The sequence below is a fragment of the Odocoileus virginianus genome, chromosome 21 (assembly GCF_023699985.2).
Source record: "Odocoileus virginianus isolate 20LAN1187 ecotype Illinois chromosome 21, Ovbor_1.2, whole genome shotgun sequence".
In the NCBI taxonomy this organism is placed as follows: Eukaryota; Metazoa; Chordata; class Mammalia; order Artiodactyla; family Cervidae; genus Odocoileus; species Odocoileus virginianus.
The window spans coordinates 45362896-45387670 of record NC_069694.1 but is presented as its reverse complement, the minus strand read 5'-3'; the positions used below and the strand labels follow the sequence as shown (position 1 = coordinate 45387670).

General features: G+C 37.6%; 1 protein-coding gene and 1 long non-coding RNA gene across 5 annotated transcripts in view; one reads left to right on the top strand and one right to left on the bottom strand.

Annotated features, from left to right (window-relative positions):
* Nucleotides 1-24775, bottom strand: CXXC4 (CXXC finger protein 4). Of its 3 annotated transcripts, XM_070452264.1 has the most exons (5): nt 24410-24775; nt 24212-24287; nt 20451-21778; nt 19706-19791; nt 1-1125 (listed from the first exon to the last, which is right to left on the bottom strand). In XM_070452264.1, exons 3-4 carry the CDS (start codon nt 21519-21521, stop codon nt 19729-19731), a joined length of 1134 nt encoding a protein of 377 aa, XP_070308365.1. In that variant the 5' UTR covers nt 21522-21778; nt 24212-24287; nt 24410-24775; the 3' UTR covers nt 1-1125; nt 19706-19728. The 3 variants fall into 3 exon arrangements, with proteins under 3 accessions (XP_070308365.1, XP_070308366.1, XP_070308367.1); XM_070452265.1 differs by lacking the exon at nt 24212-24287; XM_070452266.1 differs by lacking the exon at nt 19706-19791 and having other exon boundaries at nt 24410-24772.
* LOC139030237 (uncharacterized) overlaps nt 20506-24775 on the top strand; it is a 297763-nt gene continuing 293493 nt past the window's right edge. For both annotated transcript variants that reach the window (XR_011482535.1, XR_011482534.1), the window contains exon 1: nt 20506-20767. This is a non-coding gene — a long non-coding RNA (uncharacterized lncRNA). The remainder of the gene's footprint in view (nt 20768-24775) is intronic.

Genomic DNA, 24775 nt, shown 5'->3' with positions numbered 1-24775 from the left:
TTTAAACAATTGGATATGTTTTATTAAGTGTTTATTTTTTTCTATGAAAAAAGAAGCAGAAAAATAGGCAAACAAAAAGATACATACAAACAAAAAAAGCCCATGCTGAGCTTGGGGTGGGGGGGAAGTCAATCATGAATTTCTCCCCTAAGATATGATACTCTAGCCTGTATCCTAGAAAACACTGTTTAAAGAAAGAAAAAGAAAAGTTAAACAACAGATTCTGCATGTTTCAACTACGCTGAGTACTCCGTCTTACAGTGCCACCCAAGACAAGTCAACTACACTAAGGATTTGGGAGGTATACCCTTCTGTACAGTTCGTTTGTAAGCAATGCAAGTGCATAACCACTACTCTAATATAGTGCTCAAAAGATTAATTGAAACTCTCCTAACATCTTCCCCTCTTAGAACAATACAACTGAAGGTAACTGCTGGATGCATCACCATCTTTTAGTCTTGTAAAACTTGGCATCAAGTCTCTACGGAAAGATGCATGGCAAAACACGCCACTGCCGTTGCTGCTCCTAGAAACAACTGGCAAAAAAATATTTAAAGCTAAAATTTATTGCTCCAGATTTAACTCGCAGAACCAGAGTGTTGTGAACAAACTGTTAATCTCCATAGATGCTCAGACATGATTGTCTTCTTGTGTCTAAACACACAAAATACAAGCTGCTATCTGTACAGTTTACAGTACTGAAACACATATATTTGAAAATGAAGTATAGATATGTACTTTGCAAAGATACATGATTTTACAGCAGGGGTTTACCCAAACTTATTTTTTACAGCCACTTTCAAAATAGACAACAACTTCACTAGGATAGCTAAATTACATCAAAGAAAGAATCAGTGTATTGAAAGTAAATAGACTGGCCAATTCCCCAAGCTCCCAGATTATTTTTATATGTCTTTTTTCTTTTCTTTCCCTTTTTTTTTTTTTTGAAGAAACCCCTATACATAAAATGAAAATAATATCTGGATATTTTCTTCAGTGGTGGACTAAGCAGTTTCTTAAAACAAGACATTAGTTTGCCCTTCACTTCCAAATGCCTTGAAAATAAGATATACTACTGCTTTAAAAGAACCATCGGAATGCTTCAGCGCTGGGAACAGGTGTTCTCTATAAAAAAAGAGCAAGAAAACAAGTTAAGCTTTCTTTCTATGCCAATATAAAATTAGATTTTCTCCTTTACACTTCAGCAATATTTCTAGTCAGCCATACACAAATAATGACTTGCATATTTCAACACTTAATAAAAAAATAAATGTTTAATCTTAGAATATTACAAAAATTAGAATATTGAATTTAATGCTAATTTACTAAATATAATGATTAAAGCACACTGATCTAAAAATTAGAAAAACCACAGCTTAAAACACAGATGGCAATCAGAAGAAAGGGGAATGTACAAACTACTAACCAATAGTAGTAAGATCAGCCAGCAAGTGTACTTAAAATCTGTATCTGCTACATACGCAGCCTATGTAAGGCTGATGTTTCAAATTTAGTGAAGTAATTTCTTCATTCTGGAGAATTTCTTTTATGACAGGACAACAACAAATGTAACATCCATATTACTTCTATATTTAAATACTAATGTTAAACACTCCTATATATAATCTAATATGAGCTATACTGAAAAATATACCTCTATTTTAAAATGTCTGCATTTGCAACAAATTAATGTAATATACACAAAACAACTTACAACTAACCAATGATACTCAATAGAGCAAAAGGATCTTTTTGCACCAGAAAAATACTATAGTTTTCCAATGGAATAACAGGCAACACTAAACATATGAGCAATTCTTTTAACAAGAAGTTTACAGTTACTATGGGGATTTTGCAAGATAAGCAGTAGTTAAGCTGTCAAATTTTTCTTTATATATTAACATTATAGTAGGTCATCATTCCATACTCTTCTTTATAAAACAGAATCACCTGAGTATACGTTGAAGGTACATGAGGAACAACTAGCTAAGAGTAAATCTTGATATGGGGCAAATAAAAAACTTTTTTTCCTTAGACCCATCCAACAAACCTATGGAGCCTGTAAGATAGCTGCTCAAGATGAATAAGTATATAAATTGGAAAGTTGAATATTACCAAAATATCTAAGAGGTATAAAAGAATGCACTCATACACACACACTCCTCATAAACACAACTTAAGACAGTGTTAACAGCACCTGAATTTTCAGAAAATATATAAAAATTCTACTACAAATACTCTTTAATAGAGGTTAGCTTTTAATTACTTTTTCATACATGACTTATTAGGTTGACACAATCCTACCATAGAAATGTCATCCAAAAATTAAACTGTTATTAATTGATTAAGATTCAAGTGAAATTTAAATGAATAAAATAACCATGCTGGCTATCTGCACTAAAAAGGATTTTAAAAACTGTGCTCATAGTCAACAGCATATACTTCACAATGAATGTGTTAAGAACAAACTAACACTATCTAATTCAAATTTGCATATAAGTATACAAAAAATATTTTAGCTTGTGAAGTATTTTGTAAAAGCACAAACAAAAAGGTCCAGGGGTGGAGAAAAGGGAGCCCTCTCACGCTGTTGGTGGGAATGCAAACTAGTACAGCCACTATGGAGAACAGTGTGGAGATTCCTTAAAAAACTGGAAACAGAACTGCCATATGACCCAGCAATCCCACTCCTGGGCATACCCATCGAGGAAACCAGATCTGAAAGAGACACGTGTACCCCAGTGTTCATCACAGCACTGTTTAGAATAGCCAGGACATGGAAGCAACCTAGATGTCCATCAGCAGACGAATGGATAAGAAAGCTATGGTACCTATACACAATGGAATATTACTCAGCCATTAAAAAGAATACAATTGAATCAGTTCTAATAAGGTGGATGAAACTGGAGCCTATTATACAGAATGAAGTAAGTCAGAAAGAAAAACACCAACACAGTATACTAACGCATATATATGGAATTTAGAAAGATAGTAATGATGACACTATATGCGAGACAGCAAAAGAGACACAGATGTATAGAACAGTCTTTTGGACTCTGTGGGAGAGGGCAAGGGTGGGATGATCTGAGAGAACAGCATTGAAACATGTATATTATCATATGTGAAATGAATCCCCAGTCCAGGTTGGATGCATGAGACAGGGCGTTCAGGGCTGGTGCACTGGGATGACCCAGAGGGATGGGATGGGGAGGGAGGTGGGAGGGGGGTTCAGAATGGGGAACACATGTGCACCAGTGGCTGATTCATGTCAATGTATGGCAAAAACCACTACAGTACTGTAAAGTAATTAGCCTCCAATTAAAATAGATGAATTTTTTAAAGGTCTATTATTCTCATAAAAATAGTACTTATTAATATTGTAATCCTTACTCCTCATAGTTTAATATGTCTTCCTCTTTCCAGTTCACTATGCATACCTGGATCCCATCATTTGACTTGGCTGAGGAAAAAAACCCGTTACTACTTTGCACACTTACCTTTTAAATGATAAATGTAATTATACATGCTCATGACACATATTTAATCATTATTAAAGGAACTTATGAAATTATAAGAAAACGTAATATATTCATTCATCCTAATATTCATAATTTACAACACACATATATAAGCAGTAAATGAAAACTTAGTTTACACCAGATGCTAACTTGCTGCCCGATGCCAACTAAGAATACATTTTATATAAGTATGCATACTTATATAAATGTAGTCATTTTTAACAAGATAAGTTAGATCCAAGCATATCCATGCATTGCAGAATCACATATGAAAAATAAACATGTGCATATATATTCATATATATTCACATTTATGTGTACAGTATACGACATAGAGATGCCAACTTGCTCTCAGATGCCAACTGGAAACAAGACTCTAAGTATATACTTATATATCTTGTATCGTGATAAACATATATGTTTATGAAGATAAACAGAAGAAATATATATGGAGCACATTTTTTAAATAAGATGAACTCCTTATGCCTTAGTTTCATTTTTAAATCTCTCTTCCAACTCTTGGCTCTTCCTGTGCCCCTCTCCACCACTCAACTTTATTTGCAATATTTAGAAAAAGCAAGCTGTATAAAATGCCACCTGCAATCAAAGGTCATGGTTGTAAAGAAAAAGATAATCACTTCTCAATGCTTGTTAGCACTAAAAATTAGATAATGCAAATGTGAGAAGGGCTTTCCAGGTGGCACAGTGATAAAGAATCTGCCTGCCAACACAGGAGACTCAAGAGAGGTGGGTCTATCCCTGGGTCAGGAGGATCCCCTGGAGTAAGAAATGGCAACTCACTCCAGTATTCTTGTTTGGAAAATTTCATGGACAGAGGAGCCTGGAGGGTTACAGTCCATAGGGTCTCAAAGAGTTGGACACGACTGAGCATGCACGCATTCCTGCCTGACAGGCAACTATGAGAAAAGCAGAGAGATAGTTTTCTTTACTATCATTACCTGTCACAAGGCTGCACACTGATGTGTATATGTTAGTATGTATACAATTTTGAGACTGGTATGTATCTCCAAAACAAACAATTCATTGCTAAAGAGGAAGGGAGAAAGTAAGCAGAGATGCTTCTTTTAAAAATTATTTCTCCTTTATATTAAAATCTTTGAGGTTGAACCCTAAAAATGATTAGTTGGGAAATCACCTAAAATGTTTGAGAAAATTTAGGAAAACCACAGGTGCATTAATTGGAATAATCTTCAAGGCATTAACCAGAAACTCGAGGTGAGGCTTCTCTGTTTTATTTCAGGGTTAAAAAAGGTAACAAAACTCTTCAGCGTACCACAGGTCATGCAAAAAGACTGGATGTACATCCAGCCTCCTACTCAGTCTTCACTGAGATCATTGGAAAATTCCTTAAGGCCTGGGCTGAAATTTTTTCAGCCAGGAAGCGGTAGTAAACTGCTTTCACAGGTAAAATATTTGGTTTAACTATGGGTTCTGATGAAGTCTGTCCTAATTTGGGGCCATAATGAGGTCATCTTTATAAGAGGACTTCTATTTTAAATGACTGGGGGACTCAGCACAGCAATGTGGGGGATTAAGCACCCTGACCAGCTACCATTGGGTTATATAAATTCAAGAGTCCCAGTTGGGGAGTCACACTGTTGATGAGATTACAGTGACTTTCTGGATCTCAGTGATGCTTGCAGGAAATCATTAGCCCATATTGGGAGTAACAGAGAAGCCAGATTCCCCAGTAAGAGAAGGGAGCAAGGAGGTAAAGAACAGAATTGAATTGATCAGCATTGTTTAAAGCAGCCTTCATAGCTCACGCAGGTGCCAACACTGACAAACAGCAGCCTTGCTCCCAGGCGGCCTGGAGAGAGCCCTACAGCCCCTGGCTCTCCTTCCGGGACTGCTGTGAAGTATGTCTGGGGAATTCATCCCTACACGTGCCAGACCAGAACGATGGTAACGATGACCCTATATGCGAGACAGCAAAAGAGACACAGATGTAAAGAACAGTCTTGTGGACTTTGTGGGAGAAGGCGAGAGTGGGATGATTTGAGAGGGTAGCGTTGAAACATGTATATTATCATATGTGAAGTGGATCGCCAGTCCAGGTTTGATGCATGAGACAGGGCGCTCAGGGCTGGTGCACTGGGATGACCCAGAGAGATGGGATAGGGAGGGAGGTGGGAGGGCGTTCAGGATGGGGAACACATGTACACCCATGGCGGATTCATGTCAATGTATGGCAAAAACCACCACAATATTGTAAAGTAATTAGCCTCCAATTAAAATAAATGAATTAATTTAAAAAAAAGATGCTCATCACTAATCACCATGAAAATTAAGAAAAAAGAAATGCCTTCTGTTCTCCTCCTAAATAACTTTAAAAAGCAAATTGCTGAATAAGATAACTGTAATCCATGCCTAAGTACGTTTTACATTTACTTCTTTTAAAAAACTGAATACAAAAAATTATCAATATGTCTCTGGCAGAAATGTTTTTCAGTTTGATTCTCATTAAATCAGCAATGAAGAAATTATTAAATGACCTAGAAACCAATAGACATCCCCAAATCTGCTACCTTAAGAATGTGAGCATAATTTTCTCTTTTGGTGCTTGCGAGGCAGTCACGTGAACTATGGCATCTTTAGGTTGGGCACATCTACGCACAAGCAAGTGTGAGGTCGCTTCAGGCGTGTCTGACTCCTTGCGACCCCATGGACTGTAGCTTGCCAGGCTCCTCTGTTCATGGGATTCTCCAGGCAGGAATACTGAAGTGGGTTGCCATGCCCTCCTCCAGGGGATCTTCCCCACCCAGGGATTGAACCCTTGTCTCTGGCATCTACCTGCATTGAGAGGTGGGTTCTTTACCACTAGCGCCACCTGGGAAGCCCCACACATCTACATACTCTTGTTTAAAATATGTTCAGTCTAATAAAAACTCATCTCCTAAATGCTGAAATTGAATATCTGTATCTTCATACATATGAGTTTATATGGGATTGGCTATTCATGTCTAGCCAGATACATATGTAAAATTTGCAGTATTCAGGACGCCAAACAAAACTAATCATTTTTAATAAAGCTAGACACAAGTTTTCAGACCATATAAAAGACAACTCGATGTTGAAATTTGCTTCAGAATGCATGAAAGATATAAACTGAAATATAATTAAGACATTAGTAAATTCTATAACTAAAGTTAAATATATCTTTCCAAGATGTATTCATGCAGTTTCTGATCCAAAGACTCAGTGGTTCACCCAGGCTTTCAACACTTTACTGTGAAACAGGATGGCTTTAATACAATACATTCTAAGCTGAAGTCAGTATTTTGAGGTACCATTACTCTTATATTCATCAAAAATTTCCTATTTCCCCATTTGTTATTAATTGAAAAAGCATAAATCATCCAATCATTTTCTGATCCCTATATAATAATGGGAAGTATGATTTTGCCACCCAAAAACAAAGCAATTTCGAACTGCAGTTAGCCAACACAGCCTCTTCTAAACTCTTTCAAAGTGTCGTTTTCACTGTGAGAAGCCCTACTATAAGTTTACTAAACTGAGCATCTAAGTCCTTGAAACCAGAACCTCTTACTGCATTTGATTTATCTCTATGCAATAGAACTTGAAAAGCTTAATGAATCACTGAAATTTTGCAATAGGAAATACATAAATAAATATGATAAAGAATACTAAGGCTTATTGTTTGCCTTTAGATATTTGATTATATTTTGTTTTGGCTTCATATGAAACAAACTTTGGAGTGTTGTGGATGAACAAAAGGAAAAGAAATCCTGATGGTAAAAAAAAAAAAAAGAAAAACCACTACTTTTTCTGATTTGATTCACAGAGAATGCTAAAATATCAAATTATATAGATTCTTAATTTTTGCGCTGACAAAATTTCAAAACCTAATTGGAGAAATGGAAAATTGTTTTATATACACTGTACAATATTGTGAATGTGAAAACACATGCACATGATTACAAATTTGGATGATTAGTAAATATGATCTAAAATTATACCTAGTAAATGTTAGAGACTTTCAAATGTTTTAAGCAAAAATATTATTCTATATCCTATTTATAAATAGCATATTTTAAAAATCATAATCCAGCAACTGTAGTAGAATTACTAGCAAGCACAAGTATAGCATAGGTCAGTTAGTTTGAGAGAACAAGTAATTTATGATAAATGATAGGCTCAAAGTCCAGTAGTTCACTGTTATTGTAATAAAAGCAACTTTATATTTTAATAATAATACCAATATTTCAATAATTCCAATGTTTTAAGATATATGGATTAATATAAGTATATAATGTTTCCATTTTTTAAAGTACACCTTCCTTACTTTCTCTTTTTCTCCTGTTATAAAATGTATGTGATATCTATCAGATTAATTTTTCTTATAATTCAGATTCACTTATAGCTATATAAATCTTTGGTATACTCACACCTTATTTTGGCCATGATCCGGATATAAATTAACAACACCTATCAAACGCCACTAACTGGAATATTAGACCCCTCTTTAAAAGGGAGAAGAGCACCAAATAAGTAACTGCATAACTTTTATGACCAAATTTTTGGAGGTCTTAATCACGACTATACGGAGCATTCCACATTTCTGGTTTCCAAGCTGACATCTGTGGCTAGAATTTCTCGGATTAATGGTGGGACCCAGAGATGGCTTTTTCATTAGTATTGAGTCTGCGTGGTCTCTTGCTCCTGCTACTCCCTATGCCTGGCAAATGGGAGGGTTCTTCCTTTTTCCTCCTTCTACAAGACCACCACCACCTTCCCCATCACCACTGCAGTGGTATGACTTTACACTTAGCTAACTTTTGTAAATGCAAAGATGAGATTGTATACTAGGTTGGAAAAGTGCTAAATCAAATCAACCTGGTAGCTAAACCAGTAAGAAAGACAACTGTCCAAAGGGAGATGTGTGTATGGGAAAGGAGTGGGCTGGCAGGAAGAACAGTAACAGTTTGAGACCAAGATTCAAACTGGCCTACAAGTGGCCAAAAATGCATGCACTTTTGGTGCTAGTAGCTAATGTAACTACTTCAGGCAAGCGTCTTGATTAAATCTGTAAAAGATCATATTTCAATTACTTTTAATAAAAACACTTCAAACCACATCCTTCCAATAATAAGTAAATTATTGTATTACACACAGGTAGTTTAGTGATTAAAATATCCTTGGATTTATAAAAATAAAATATAATAGGATGATATCAGGATAAGCAGAAAGAGCCAATATTTTCAACAATCCAAAAATTTAAAAGATGTTTTTGAAAATTTATTTTAGATACTATTTTTCACTTACGTATAGCAGGAAGTACAAAAGGAAATGAAAAGTAAAATTGATATTTAAAAAGTGAAAATTAGGTTAACAAAATCAATATTGTCAAGAATGACACATCTTTATGAAAAATATATATCCAAATAGATATGGATATATAATAAATGAATCTGAATATACATATGAATATATGAATTCATATATATGGCAAAGCCACAAGTTAAATGATTCTGTCTGCCCTCAAAATCACTCTACTGATTACTGTTGACTGCAACAATACCTTTAGGTGAGATCACTGCTAATTAGTTATTGAAAAACCACCAATATTCTCTTCTTGATCAAGTTGTTGGGCAATTTTTTAAAATTTTGTTTTTTTTTTTTAAAGCAGACAGTTAACTGTCTCCTCATACTGAAAAGAAGGAATATTCATGTGAAATGTGAAGAAATGGGCGGTCACTTAAAAAATTAAGAGGTGATTTTTAAAATTCAAAAGTTATGATTTGGACAGCCTCTAACTTACATTCAAGTAATACACAACAGTTACACCTAATCTCTGTAAAGAATTCAAATTATAGTTCCTCTCTCTTATTTTTTCTATATTACATAAAATCCAAAAAGAAGTTTAATAGAGATTTCTGCTTGGATTAAGTTCTGTAGTGTTTTGAATGTAGCCACTTAACGTCACTTGGTCCAGAATCTTCTATGACAAAAACCCAATTCCTGAGATAGATCCAGCCTAGAAATCAAAGCAGGTTTTATGTCCATTAATTACTTGGAGGAATTTAGGGAAAATGGCAAACATTTAGGGAAATGGCAAATTTAGGGAATTTAGGCAAACACTTCACAGTCATTAGATGTTATCATTAAAAAAAAATGTACTTGGTTAAAACTAAACTTCTGAGAATTACATGTTGCTTTTGGAGTTTTTCTTTTTTAAAAAAAGGTTTTTTTAATAACTGCAGTTGACATTAAATCAGATATTTAAATTTCACAATCACTTTGACTTTCTGGTTTCTTTCCTTAATTTTCTCTTTAAATAATAAAAGTAAGAGGTACATAGTCAACAATTATAATTTAATCAATTGATTATATGTTACCTCTTTGGAAATGCATTTTAGTTAATCTCCATCACTAAGAGGACACACACTCTTAAGCATCCTCTACTAACAGGGTATCAGCATATCTTGTACTGAGCAAGTCCTTAAGTCAAATTTCTCCTCAGGGAATTTCCATGTACTACTTCTTTTTCTATGTGTATCACTTATGCTCCATCTTCATGCAAACATAGTCACAATTGCATAGTTAACTAACTAGCAGAGTAAATTAACATGCCTAATCTCTTTCAGGCATAAGATTCATAAGACATAATTAATATTCTTTCATCAATTTTCTGGAGACTTTTCTATATGTGCAATTCTGTATTTTCCAGGAAGTTCTCTGAATTACCACTTAAAAATTACCCTGATAATTTGAACAGTTAGTTGTTTATAGATGTTGAATGGCCTCTATCTCCCTAAACTCCATCATCAATTTGAGCATTGGTTTTCCCATCCTGTCATTTCAATGTCTCCAACTGCAGACTTGAACAAGTTACTCTTAAAGAGAAATTAGAAGGAAAAAAAAAAATCTAGTCAGTTTACAGGAAACTAATTTTTCCACTAAGGTAAATGAAAAGAAATGATGCTGAGTGCTTCTAGTGAATCTAATCCAAACTCGTGGCATCTTTGAAAAAAGTTTGAGGCATTAACCATTTCTACTAATTTCTTGTTTAAACCAGATTCAAGAAGATGACCTTGAAATGACAGTCCTTTCTGCCAGAATGCTCCTTTCTTAGGTCCCTTTAATCTGTAACTCTACAGTTTGCCTGCCTCCCTCCCTCCCTTCTTTACTTCCTTCGTGTACTTCTTCCTTTCAACATGGCCCTTTCCCTTATTCAGGTCATACAAAGGTTTCCAATACTCTATAAAATACACTTGAAATAACAAGTCATAATGTAGATTCTCACTGTGTTCAAATATTCAAGGCAAGTATTTCTTTTCTTTTCTTATTCCTTGAAAAATTCTGGAGTACTAATAGAAAACAATACTATATACCACATAACCACATGAAGTAGCTAAGCAGAAATCACAACTGCAGTATGCGTTTCTTATCTAGATCTGGGAAGAACTAAGCCAAGGATGAATGGAGGAATTCCAAGGCTTTTAAATAGGTGTGAGATTGCATTCAGAGTTTTCTAAAATTACAATCATATCATTGAAATGTGTCCATTTTGTGGACTGAGAATAAAGAATGTAATCAGGAAGCTAAGTGTCTTAGATGAAACAGTAAGATGTAGAGTTATGGAGTTACATGGGTATTTTAAGAAGGTAATTAGAAATAAAGAAAAGTTTGAGTTCTTTAAGCCAAGGTGTATATACGTGTATATGTGCTTCACAGCGCTTGCTTACAAATCTTAGAAAATAATAGTTCCTCACTTCAGTTCAGTCACTCAGTCAAGTCGGGACTCTGTGACCCCACGGACTGTAGCATGCCAGGCTTCCCTGTCCATCACCAATTCCCAGAGCTTGCTCAAACTCATGTCCATCAAGTTGGACATCCAACAATCTCATCCTTCCTAAAGATACTTTGAATGGAACTTATCAAAGGCTTACCATATGTTAAGTATACACCATGAATTCAGAAATCTACCTCATATGTACAGACCTGCCTGAGAGAAGACACACTACTTATAGACACACATTTAAATTTACTCTTTATCTTGTTAACATCATTCCATTTACAAATATAATTTCTTTCCTCACTACATATCTGTTCATTAGAGTTGTTGCTGTCACTAAATTCATGTTTTTCAAATTTTTTTTTACCGCAACCAAGTTAGAAATACATTTCACACAGCAGCCTAGAACATGCACACACATTTATGTGTACATACATAATTAAAACAGAAATTTAACAATATGTGTTCTTACTACATGTGATGCACTCATATATTTTCTCCTCCACTCTAATCTATCCTACTTTCTAAAAATCCTGGCCATAAGCCAACACATTGGTCTCATATACCACCAATGTGTTATCTACAAGTTCAAGCCATACAAATAACAGATACATGTGAAGAGCATCACATGAGGAAAACTGAAAACCACTCCACATCATAACACCTTTAACAATAGGTAGATATCAGCCTTATGCAGAAGATCCAATATTTATACCCTTTGGAATTTTAAAGGCTGGTGTTCTCTGTTTTGCTTTTCAGGAATGAAAATTAGAGCATACAACGTATTAAGGGTTTGTTAGAAGATTCTACATCTCACTTCGCATCCATCTACGTAGAACTGAGAATTTTATCTCTTTTACTTGTTCTTGACTCCATTAAAACTAACTCTGATCTCATTTAAGCTATAAATAAGACATTTACCATAGAGAAGTCTTCCCCCAGCAGTTATTTTTCTGCCACCGATTCACCGTCACTCATAAATCATCATTTCCACACAATTAAACTTATAGAGTCTATTTATTCTTTGAAAAATTCATTTCATCTCCTTTCACTCTATAAAGTTTTGGAGAAAATGTATCTTCTCTGGAATTTGCCAGATTTGCTGAACTATACAGAAATGCCCATGACGCTTCCTGATCTATAAATTTATCCCTTTCTCCTCTCATCCTGATCTCTATCCTTTTGATACAAGCAATCATTCAGAGGTTTTGGGGGGTTTTTTCGTTGTTTTTTTTTTTTAAGTCCTTGATAAAGAAACAGCACTTTCAACCCAGTTTCCCTGATAGTTTGACACTTTTGTTCATTTGCTCCAGGATGTCCTCTGAAACATGAATTTAGATGAAAATGAGACCCAGATAGGATCCCATTTTCCACCCATCTTGGATGTCTTCTTTTACTTACACTCTGAAATTATTCTACCAAATGTTTCAAAGGCATAAGTAAATATAATAACATCATCTAAAACACAATCTGTTTTTCCTTGTCTCTGAGTCAGCTGCCACTCCACTGAACTTGAGACTTAGCTCTGACTTCCAAACCAAATGCACTAAGTCAAGTATGAAAACATTATCTCCCCCTCTTTATAGTTTCCATTCTCGGCAAAACTTCTATAACTGCTGAAGCAAAGCAGACATCCATATCCTGTCTTTACAAAACTCCTTCTAGATAGTGCATTGCAGCCTGCTTGCATATTCCTTTCTCCCTTGTTTTTAAAGCTTTCTTGGTTAGTACTTCAAATATTTTAGGACTTAACATTATTTTCTCCCAGAAAACCACCAGCCTTTTCTATTATTGCTCACTTTCATCATTTCATAAATGCTCTCTTCTTAATAAGAGAAAAAGCTCTGCACAGTCAGTTCATATTTTAATCACAGAATTTTCATCTACCTCTTTAATTTCCTACACTTACACACATACATACACACACACCCATATCTTCTGAAACAAGAGTAATTCTACAATTTTTCAGTATTTGTTAAATATATTCTCCAATCAGAATTTGTAATAAGCATTCCACCATTTATTACAATGATTTTCCTAAACCCACTAATGCACATTTAGAACAACTCCCTGTGTCTGCCCAAATAAAGAAATAACTAAACAAAGGTACTGAGTTGGTAAAATGAAACACACTCACACACACACACACACAAAAAAAAATCTTATTAAAAGATATAGAAATTAATGGTAGTAGTGTGCCTTTGGTGAGGAAGGAGGAAGAGCACTAAATTATCTAAACTGGCTCACCATGGTGACAAAGGTCACTAGGTAGCCTGTGCAGATTTCCCAGGCTTTTGACAATACAGGTACAAGAACAAGGGAAACTTGTTTATCAGGTTTATCCCTTTCCAAGTGAAATCAAGCCAGAGCTTTGGTGAACTGTATGATTACAACAAATATTCAGAAAACAAAACCACAAAATAATCTATCTAGGTTTTAATTCCTGATAACTACAAATAACTTTCTGGTGTACAGAATTATCTGTAAATATAATCATCTTCTCTACTTTTTATTGATGACTTTAAATTAGGAATGAGAAATCATATAGCATCTTTCAGGATGCAGAGAATATGAACCTACATACAGTATCAAAGAGTTGTAATGAAGGTTGATGTTGTTAAGTCCATTTCACAGTTGAGGGAATGTTCAGAGAAGTTATGCTGATGGAGCTAACATTGTTCCACTGGTAAGTTACCTGAAACTGGTAGCTCCTCCCACCACCTATCATCTAAATGTGGCCACGTGGCCCAAATACAAGTTTAATTATAAAAGAAATGAAAAGTCAAGAAACTAGTAGCACATTTTCTAAATAGAATTTATATTTGGTTTTATATCAGCCAAAGAAATTCATCTTTAGTCATTAGTTTTCTGAAAAAGCAGTTGTTTGCTTTGCCACTGTCTTTTGAGTAAGAAACATACCATGAAATAAAAAGGTAAACTATCAAAAAACAGAAACAGAGATTTCACAGGCTCACTCTCATATCTGGCTCTGGATTCTCCTGTTCTTGAAATAAATTAAGAGAAAGCCCTAAAGTTTCACAGAGGAAAAAATATTTTTCCTAATGTTTTACAGTAGAACTTAACAAGCCTGCTGGGATCCTCTTGGCCCCTGCAGAGCTAAGCCTTCAACATTATTAAATGGCTGTCGCATCTGAAGTATGGTGCAACATAACTCAATAAACAACAGAAAGCGTATGATGCCGGATGGAGGGAGGCTTTTCGATTACCCTGCAGAATAATTCAATTTCAGGACAGGTGTTTGCATGTGATGGAACAAGATGTGACTGAAGGATAAAACCACCCATGTGCCCCTCCTCCAATAATTTGAAACTGCTAAGGATAATAGCATAAATGCTCAATGAAAAAAGTATGTTAAGAATGAAGAGAAGCACTGCAGGACAAATAAAGAAATTAAATTATATATGCACAAATCCTCACAACTTATACCAATTCCACCAAAAAAGTACTTTCTTGAAAACAAGTTTTGTAAAAAAAAAAAAAAAAGACTTTTTCTAAAGTGCTCTACTTGCCCAGCCAGGATCATCTGACATTCTAATCAGTGAATGAAAAATCACACTTATAAAATGACTTTACCATTACTTTGGGCTCATCATTACTTTTTAAAAACTAATCTAAAAATAAGAGGAAAACTAAACGAGAAGTAGTCCTTTCTCCAACTTGCATATTTACATGGGCCTTTCAATAAATCTTGAATTTAACCTATTAAGTAGTGATTTTTATATGATGAATGAATTTATTTTAAATATTTTGTATAATTTGAATAAAAATAAACATAAGAAACTGAACATATCCATGCTTGTGAAAAGTTTTGATAACAGGACATTTTGTTATGTTTTTCCAAAGCAAAAATAAAAACTGAATTACTTTCTAGTAAAAGTAAACTAATATAAGACCAATCTGACCAACTCAGATTGAACAGTAAGTTCTAGGAGCACCAACTACTTCAGAAGAGTTTTTTTAAAGACACACTACAACCTATTCCTGGGAAAAACTCCAGCAATGTTTTATGTTTATATCCAGAAGGAATATTCTACCAGCGTCTTCACAGTCAACCCAACATAGATCTTCAATCTCCAGCTGTGTACTCTAGAGCAAATATGGATGAAACGCCCATCACTTTTGACACATCTTTCAATTTTCAGTCTTACAAACTATTTTATAAATTGTCTTGTATTCATCAATCTGTAAGTCTGAACTGTGCAAAAGTCTTAACTATTCACCCAGGAAAACAGCTGACTAACAAAAATATGCAACAATGCTTCAGTAACCAATTCATTAAAAAGTTTAAAAATCAAGTAAATTTATCTACCTCATCACTGGATACACTTTCCATTCTTGTTTAAAATACTCAAATAGTTTTATATGATTAAAGTCTAAAGTTTGTTTTTGTTCTTATTGGCTTCTGATTTTTTAAAAATTCTGCTTGGTGATGGTGATGACTGAGTTTCAAACATTCTTATAGGATAATTTACAAATGCTTTTAATTTTTTTCACTTTACTATTCCTAATTGCCATGCAAAAGATTGCTTAGAATTTACATGATGTTTGGATAGGAAAGGGAATTATTTTCATTTAGGAATTATTTTAAAATGTGTGATTCTTTTAAAAACAACTTTGGCTACCTTGTACTAAATCTAGTGATGGAAAGAGAATCTCATTGGACTTGTATAACACTTTGCTGCCTTGACTACAAACCTATTTTCTGACTTCAGCCAAAGCTGAACTTTTCTGTGCTTTTTTCTTAACATTTATGGAATTCTGGACCTTTTCTCTATGTTGTTTCTATACTACATTCCAGTGTTAGTATATCATCATTTTGTTTGAATTTATTGAAATATTTCCTCTTTCCTTTTAATAGTTATATATTTACATTTTCCAATTGAAAAAAAATTTGTTTTTATACTGGCATGGTTCTGACTCTTCAATCTGAAAACCCATTTTTGAATTATGATATAAAATGATAAACTGCTATATATCACAATTTAAGATATGAAACATTCATATTTTACCTGTAGTTTTTTTTTAGTCACCAACTTTAAGAATTTATATGACATGTTTAATTGGTGACCGGTTTCACTATTTGACCATTCAGATTCTGAATCTGAGTGACACAACTATTTTACGTGTGTGTCTACAGGCCTGGCGTGTGGCGGTTCATGGGGTCTCAAAGAGTCGGACACGACTGAGCGACTGAACTGGACTGAACTGAACAAACGCATTTCTTTGGGGAGCATGTGTCACCTTCCTGCACCAACTGCAGTCAACGCTCTGTCCAGACTCACAATTGCCATTTGTGTGGTTGGGGCTCTGAGAACTTAACATCCTCCTTTAAAAGACTCTTCTAAATCCAGTTATCAAGAGCAGGACAATACCTGGATGTTTTCCACCAGACCCCTCAGGAGCTTGACCTAACTTGTGGAAAATAATTTAGGGCCTGTACATTCGGCAGATAAATTTTGAAAATAGAGAAAAGAGAAGAGAGGAAAAAAAGACTGTCTTTCTCCTGACTTTCCAGTTTCTCCGCCTCTTCACTCTAACAGGCCCAAGTCCCTCCTCGGGGCCGGGAGTGGGGGCAGGGAACACTCCTGAGGCACCGCTGACTAACGTAATTCCATAAATCAGCTAATGGGAGAGAAACCAGATCTGTGTGGTCTCTAATGCTGTCCCACAGAGATCAATCACGTCACCTGAACAACGTTCTGGGGCTAAGAGAAGCCGGGGTGGCCCATGGGATGACTTTCTCCCTCGAGGAAGATTAGGTAGAGAGATTTTGAAGAGTTAGATCTTAGTATAAGAAATGTAACTGCTATGAATATAAAAACTAAAGGAACACCTTTGTATGAGAATACTTTTGTATGAGACAAAGGTCTATCATAGGACATATCATGATATATGATAATTTCTTAAAATATTTGAGAACTTAATATTAACCATTTAGGATACAAGTTTTTAAGATAAGTTTTGTCACACAGGGGCATACAGCATGACTGCTTTGAATAATCAGTGATAATTTTTTAGTACAGCGACTGGTTAAATGAATAGTGTTATATGCAACTATACAGTACACAATAACACCAAAAAGCTAAATTTATTTTATGTGCATTTTTATCATATGAAATACTATAAAGCAGTGATTTTGTAAATATATTTTTAAGGAATTAAGATGTTCTTCACATGAGACTTATCAGGCAAATGTGGAAATAAGTAAAGCGATTTTAAAAGGAATGCCAGAGGGGAGGCTGTAAAAAAATGTGGGCAAGAGGCCCAACACACCCATGTGAGTCTGTCTTAATTTCAGTTTACTCACCCTGAAAATCTGATTATGCCTCCAGAACTTGGCATGAGAATAAGTCAAAGGAAAGAAGAGCACGTGGGGCTTGAAGTGATAAATACTGGTATCAGCAATGACTATAATCCAGATATTAATTTAAAGCCAATAAATATTAGCTACTGAACTTACACCTGAAATCCACAGGTGTAATATCCATAATGAATCTCCAAATTACTATCCTCAGCTCCGGAGTCTATCTGACATCTAAAACATCTCCACAGATGATGATAAGTTACAGAAACCAAATTAGAGAGGGAGGCAGGTCAGCAGGGGGACTTTGCACCATCCTGCAACCACTGTTTCAGCTCTGGTTGAGTCATGTAAACCCTGTCACTCTGACATGCGTCCAGCTGGCTTCCTCCAACCATAACTGTGTGCTTACACATGTGCTTAAGGCAATCATGCAGCCTCTCCTTTTAAAAATGACCTAGATAGAATCTTAGCCAATTAATTTTTTTTTTCTTTCTTTCTGCCAAATTGCATTCCACTAATAATCTTAGCCTTGAACCAAGAACAATTCTCTGGTAGGAAACGGTATATAGTTAGGAGAACATCTTCAGAGAGCTCTACAAAGAGAGAAATATGTTTCCCCTCTCATCTACATCCCACTTGCTGAAGATCAATAGAACTTTTTGCATGCAAATTTTTAAAAAGAAGAAAAAGTAATACTATGGAATTTTGTGATTAAAAAAAAAAATCCTAAGGAACTTAAAGATCACAAGAAGTTTTTGGGAAAACTATCAAAAGGAAGAAAAAGAAACTTATGAAGTTCTAGACTAATAAACCAGCATAGAAACTTTTGCAGAAAACCTACTGATATTCACATTAAACTTGTTCAGAGAGGTTGCTTACTAAATAAATCAGAATTATTCAACGGTCCTACCTACTACATACAATAAATCAGAATCGGGGTGCAGGCAGTACATAGGTCTAGTTAAAGATGAAGTCCACTTAACTACAGCAAACCTATAATTCTAGATGCTATAGTTCAAGGGTAAAAAAATTAAAGCCAGGTAGTGCTCATCAACTAAACATTAACAGAAGATTTAAGTATGAACTGAATTTTAATTTCCCATAGGTCTTAGAAGTTATAGTAAATTAATCCAGAGAAGATCATTCAAAGCTAAAAACAAATTTTTGCCACTTAAGAAAACACATGCCTAAGAAAACATGCCTTTATGATTGCTATTATCTTTGCTTAAGAAGAGTTTCCAAAAGGAATGTAATAAACCACCCTAAAATAAAGTCAAACTCTCAGCAGACATGGGTTCTCTTATAAGGAGGAATAAACACAATATTTTGATGGAATTGATCATAATCGATGATGATATCAACATAATATTTGTTTGAGGAGAATTATAAAGTGCTATTTGCTTTGATTTATATTAATAAAACTTAAAAAAATCTGTATCTCATTTATGTTCAAACCTGCAAAGATCTTTAACTCTTCTCCTTTCAAAGGCCAGTCCTTCTTGGAGAAAACTTCTTTAAGCACTGTTCACAATTTTTAAAAAGAATATGCAGGTTTCCCTCTGATGAGAACTTGTGAGAACCACTGTCAGCCTACAGTCCAGCCCATAGAATATTCCCTAATGCTAAATCCACCACCTATATATGAGCATATGGCCATCTACTCTGTACATTATATCAAGAGGCTAAATATGATTATCAGTCCATATTTCATTACTAAGTATATCACCAAAATCATTTACTTCTGATTTTCCATTTTTCCCCTTTTGTTGTGATCAGGTCACTGTATGAAATTTCCACCAAACACATCAATCTTTTTGTTTAACATAACTGAAAGCCTAATTTAACAAGTACTTTAGTGATAATCTGTACATTGTTAAAAGCACACACAGAAAAAAGAAACTGCCATTGACCATATAGTGTATCAACCACAACAGTGCTTGATGTATAGAACGATTTTGTAACCACAGAGTGGTTTGTTAAACACAGAACCCCAAGTTTATATTTTTTGTAACTGAGTTTTAAGAATCCTTAGTTTCTAAACTATGTAAATAAAATAATTCTTCAATAAAACTACCATCTCACCTGCTACAAATTGTCATCTCTCCTTAAAAAAACTGCAAGTGGTGTTCAGTTTTCTCTACTATTTCCCCTTTCTCAAAAAATACCAACTATGCAGAAAATAAAAGGAAAACAGAAAAATTTTGTCATGGTAAGGACAAAAAAATTAGAAGAGTATAGAAAATCCCCTTTTGAATTCATGCATGTTAGTTTCAATGATCACTCTGTGTGTGTGTGTGTGTGTGTGTGTGTGTGTGTGAGCGTGAGTGTAAAAGGGTATGTAGACTTGTGTGCCACAAACTGTGTCCTCACAGTTACAACTGGGTCACTAATAGGTCTCTCTTGCCCAGTATAAGTATACAGAATGTGATGTATCCGACCCTTTGGGCATAGATGCTTTTAAAAATAATAATAAGGGGGACGGGGGCATTATAAACCACCGAGGGAAATTTCTGACCATATTGAATGTGAAACTTCTGATTTTTCAAACCAATTACATTAGTTTTCCTCCTTTAGCTTTAAAAAAAAAAAAAAAGAGGTGCGCCCTCCCGCATCTGGAGGGCGGTTCCAGGCGAAGTGCAGGTGGGGAGGAGGCGAGGAGAGGCCGTGCCCTCCACAAACCACCACCAACTGTATCTTACAACCTGAATGAAGCTTCAGGAAAAGGGTACTGCATCTTGAAGCCAGACAAGAAGCCCTGGAGGGGGGAGGAGAGGGGAGTGAGGAGGGAAGGGGGGAGACTGGGAAACAAGAAATCATCTCCTCTGACCTCTAGCGAAGTGCCAGGTTTTTTCTTTAGCTCTTCACATTTCCTAAATTTGCAGATCTGGTGTCCCGTTTTGCGGTTCCTGCAACTGCTGCAGACGCCACAGTTGATGAGCCTCTTGCAGGGCACGCAGACCCCACACCTTTTCCTCTTCTTCTTGGCCGGGTTGGCTCCGCCAGCTCCCCCTGAGGAGGACGAGGAGGAGGAGGAATGGTTCTGCGGGCAGTCTGCCAGGTTGGCAATTTGAAACGCACTGTCTGTGACGGCTGCTGAGGCTGCTGCGGGGGAGTGAAGGGCTGTCATGACGATGACCCCTGGAGGTAATGAGATGCCCCCTAAAGCCGGGATAGCGGAAAAAGTCCCCACGCGCTCGGGGAGATTCATTATCTCTGCTTCAGCAGCGCCGCATTTGAGCTTGTTCATGCATTCCCCCGCCAAAGGTCTGCAGTGTTCAGGGGATAAGGTGGAGAGGAAATTAGTATTTGCCATTTGCAACGATGGCTCTGGCGGGCAGCCAGCTTTCCCCAGCCTCTGGGAGTCGTTTCGGTGGTGCATGCTGGTCCTGCCGCCGCCACCGCCGCCGCCGCCGCCGCCGCCGCTGCCGCCTCCACCGCCGCCGCCGGCGGGGAGGATCGCCGAGGAGGAGGCGGAGGAGGAGGCGGCGGCGGCGGAGGATTTCCTGCCGCCCCCACCGCCCCCGCCACCGCCCCCGCCGCCGCCGCCGCCCCCGCCGCCGCCGCCCCCGCCCCCGCCGCTGCCCCAGAGCATGGCGGTGGCGGCGGCGGCGGTGGCCGCGTTGTCGCAGTTCCAGGGGGACATGCCGATGCGCGCGGCGGCCGCGGCGGCGGCGGCGCTGCTGGGGAAGATGGGGGTGGTGATGCGCGCGATCTTGGCCGCCTGCGGGAAGGCGCCCCCGTTGGTCTTGTAGAAGGAGGTGGCAAAGGAGCGGTAGCGCTCCATCTCCGAGTTGTAATCCACAAGGCTGTTCAGGGACCCCTCGGGCAGGTGGCTTTCCTTGGGCAAGCCCGGGGCCTCCGGGCTCGGCCCGGGCTCCACGCAGACATTGGTGTTCATGGTGCAAGGGGGGAAGAAGGGGTGCAGGGTGGAAGTGGGGACCGTCTGGTCCGACACCTGGGTGGGAAAGGGGGGGAGGTGGGGGGGAGGGAAGGGGGTGATGGTGATGTTGGGGTGGGGGCCGAGGCGGGAGGGGAAAGTGGGTCCGGGTGGGGAGAGCAAGGTGAGGACTGCTTTATTCCTCTCTGGGGCGCATTTCCACAGACGGTGAATTCCCAGGCAGCGTCTTCCTTTGCATTATCCTCCAACTGTTACAACTAAAATAAAGAAAGTCATTCCAACGAGCTGCACGAGGAAAAAGATGAAAAAATAAACAGCCTCCCTCACTACCCCACCGCAGACACAGAGAGCTCCCACATTCTTCGTCAGGTCGTTTGCATAACAATCATCAAGACGTGACACCCCCCCCCCCCATTCCCATCCTTCCCCCACGCTCCCAACCCCGCTCCCTCCCTCCCCAGAGCACACCACGGCTCCTCCCCCCTATTCTTATAACCCTCCTGAGAAAATGTATTAATAGCCAGGATACCCAGGGAAGAGGAAAGACGGGGGTGACAAATGCCGAGGGAAAAGGGCAATTGGAGTGCTAAAGACATGCAAATCAGGGGTGGGAGGGCGATACTACCTATAAGCAGAGGGCATTTAAACACTATGAAATGTGTGAACAAGTGGTGCCTGAGCATGCAAATGCTCTAAAGTAGAAAACAGCTATGGCCCTATGAGGAAAATGAACAGGAAATTAGCAAATGAAGTACTGAGAAAGTCTACAATACATCCGAGTATAAACTGTAAGCAAACACAATACAACTGAGAGCTAAGAGACTGCCCACATACAATCTGAACTAAAGAGGCAGGGAAAAAAGAACTACCAGCTGCCACAGTGTCCTTCTGTGTCTGCGGTCATTAGTTTGAATCCCAGCACAGCTGGCTCTGTTAGGGTCTTAATTCAATGGACCAAGGACAGGTCTCAATTGTACAGGCCATTTGGTGGTGGGGCTTGGAGGGGGTGTTCTACTTGTTTAAAAGAAAGAAAGAAAAGAAAGATGGACTAGATTTTAAAAAAATTTTTTTTAATAATGCAAACCATGTCATAGGTTTTAAACCAAGTGCCTGTAGTCACTTTAAGAATATTCCCAATAATTCCTAATGGAGACTCCAGCCTCTTCCCAAGACAAGAGGAAAGCATGGACTTGGAGGCTCTCTCACAGTCACTGATTTTTACATTGAGTAAAAGTAGGGGGACATCATTTAAGGTGTTCCATGAAGAAATAGTCATTAAGATGATTTTTTTTTTCTTTAGCTCTGTTTAAGAGGAAAGTTTAATATTAACTGGGTATTTGTATTCATCTCTTTGCTTACAGGGCATTATTATGCTTAGGCAGAGGTATTTTAGTTGTTTATTACAGAGGGAGAGATACATCAGAGCCTTTTAAGAAGTAAAGCAAAAATGTAAAGTGTATATGAACCTAAAAAACCAGCTTCTTTGTTTCCAGATTTTTTGGGGGGGGGGACAGAATATCTTTTTGTGACATCTTCTGAAACCTATATATTGGTCTAGAATGTGGAGTTCAGGGAATTTCAAATGGGGGCCCAGCAGTCTCAGTCTCAAATATTCAGTTCAAAATGGATATCAATTATAGCAATTATGCTTCTAATTAGATTAATGAGCCATTTATGCCCAAACTCCAAGTGCAAAAACTTCAGGTCCTGATGAGAAGGCGCCCTAAAAAAGAGAGGTTTATGTAAACAAATCCCTATTAGGCAAAGTAAATCAAGATAAGGAACCTCACCCCAGGCTGGATTAGAAGCTAGCAGGCATCTTTCAATCACAGCAAGTCCCTAATCACTGAGGAACCACCTCTGTGGTTTCGCATTAGGGAAAACTGCTCCCTTCAGAGGTCTGAAGGCAATACAAAGGGTGCCCCCAAAATGCTCCTGGCTAAATATTCTTGATGCTGGGAAGGGGATGGGGGAAGACACAGCAAGAATATGCATATAGCTTCAGTTTCTGTGAATCACATTGTAACTGCAAGACCATAATAACTGCTACTCAGTAAAAACTAGTTATGCCAACCATGCATTAGTTACCAGCGCATTGAGTGGAGGGAAAAATTTCAACATTTTAGTCTTTTGACCTTGTTCCAAATAAAGAAATAATTTAATGTCCCTTTTTCGGAGTATTAGAGTGGTGTCTCCAAACAGAAGCTTTCCTTATTACCATCACCTCCCCCTTCCTCCCTCAAGGTTTAATGCCACCAGAAACTGTAGAAAATGATTGTGCCCAGTATCCAGGTCATTATTGTTTAATCAATGCATCTCTGGAGCATGAAAAAGGTACCTAAGCCACAGCTATTGTTTGGATTTTCTTTAAAAAACAAAATAAAACACACACAAATAACTATAGTCCTATTCCAAAGATAAATTAGACATCATACTTCATGATCCTGTTTTGCCTTTAAACAATGTGACTGTACATGCCTAATATTGTATGTCTGGTCTACCAGAGACACAGAGATCAAAGGTCATATTTAACATTCAGGAGGAGGGGCGGGTGCAGATTAATTAATAAATTAATACAGCGACGCCTTTCATCGCTGGAGTCCAGCATTAATAATCTACTTTTACAATCCCAACGGACAGCAAACATTTAAGAGCAAAAAGCCAGAGAAAGAGAAAGAACAATCACTTACCAGTCTCTTTTTATTTGGGGAGCCTTAGAATTTGCAGACGCTGCCAGTCTGCCTTTAATTAGTTGCACATCACCCCCTAACACAAAGAAACACAAATCCAGATGTGTCTTGGCAGCTCCCAATTACAACTTTAATACTTGTAAACAAACTGTTGGGGAGGGGGGGATAAATAAATATGCGGATCAAAAAAAAAAATACCTGTAAATGGCTTTTTTTTTTTTCTTGTTGCAGAGAGAAGGAGGAGGAGATGGTGTTAGTGGAGGGGGTGGAAGGAGGAGGAGGTGGGGGGGAGAGGAAGGAGCCGAGTGTGAGTGTATGTGTGAGAGCGCGGGGTGTTCTCGGTGGTCTCCTCTCCCAGCGCGTTGCTCTCCGTCCGTCTCCAGTCGCTGTGTGCGCGGGAGGGAGGGAGCCGGGGAGTCTCTCCTCTCTCTCCCCCTCTCTCTCCCCTCTCTCTCTCTCCTCTCTCCTCTCTCCGTCTCCCCCCGTCTCTCTCTCTCTGTTTGTGTGTGTGCCCGAGTGCGGCTGCTGGGGGAGGGGACGGGAGAGAAAGGCGGGGGAGGCGGC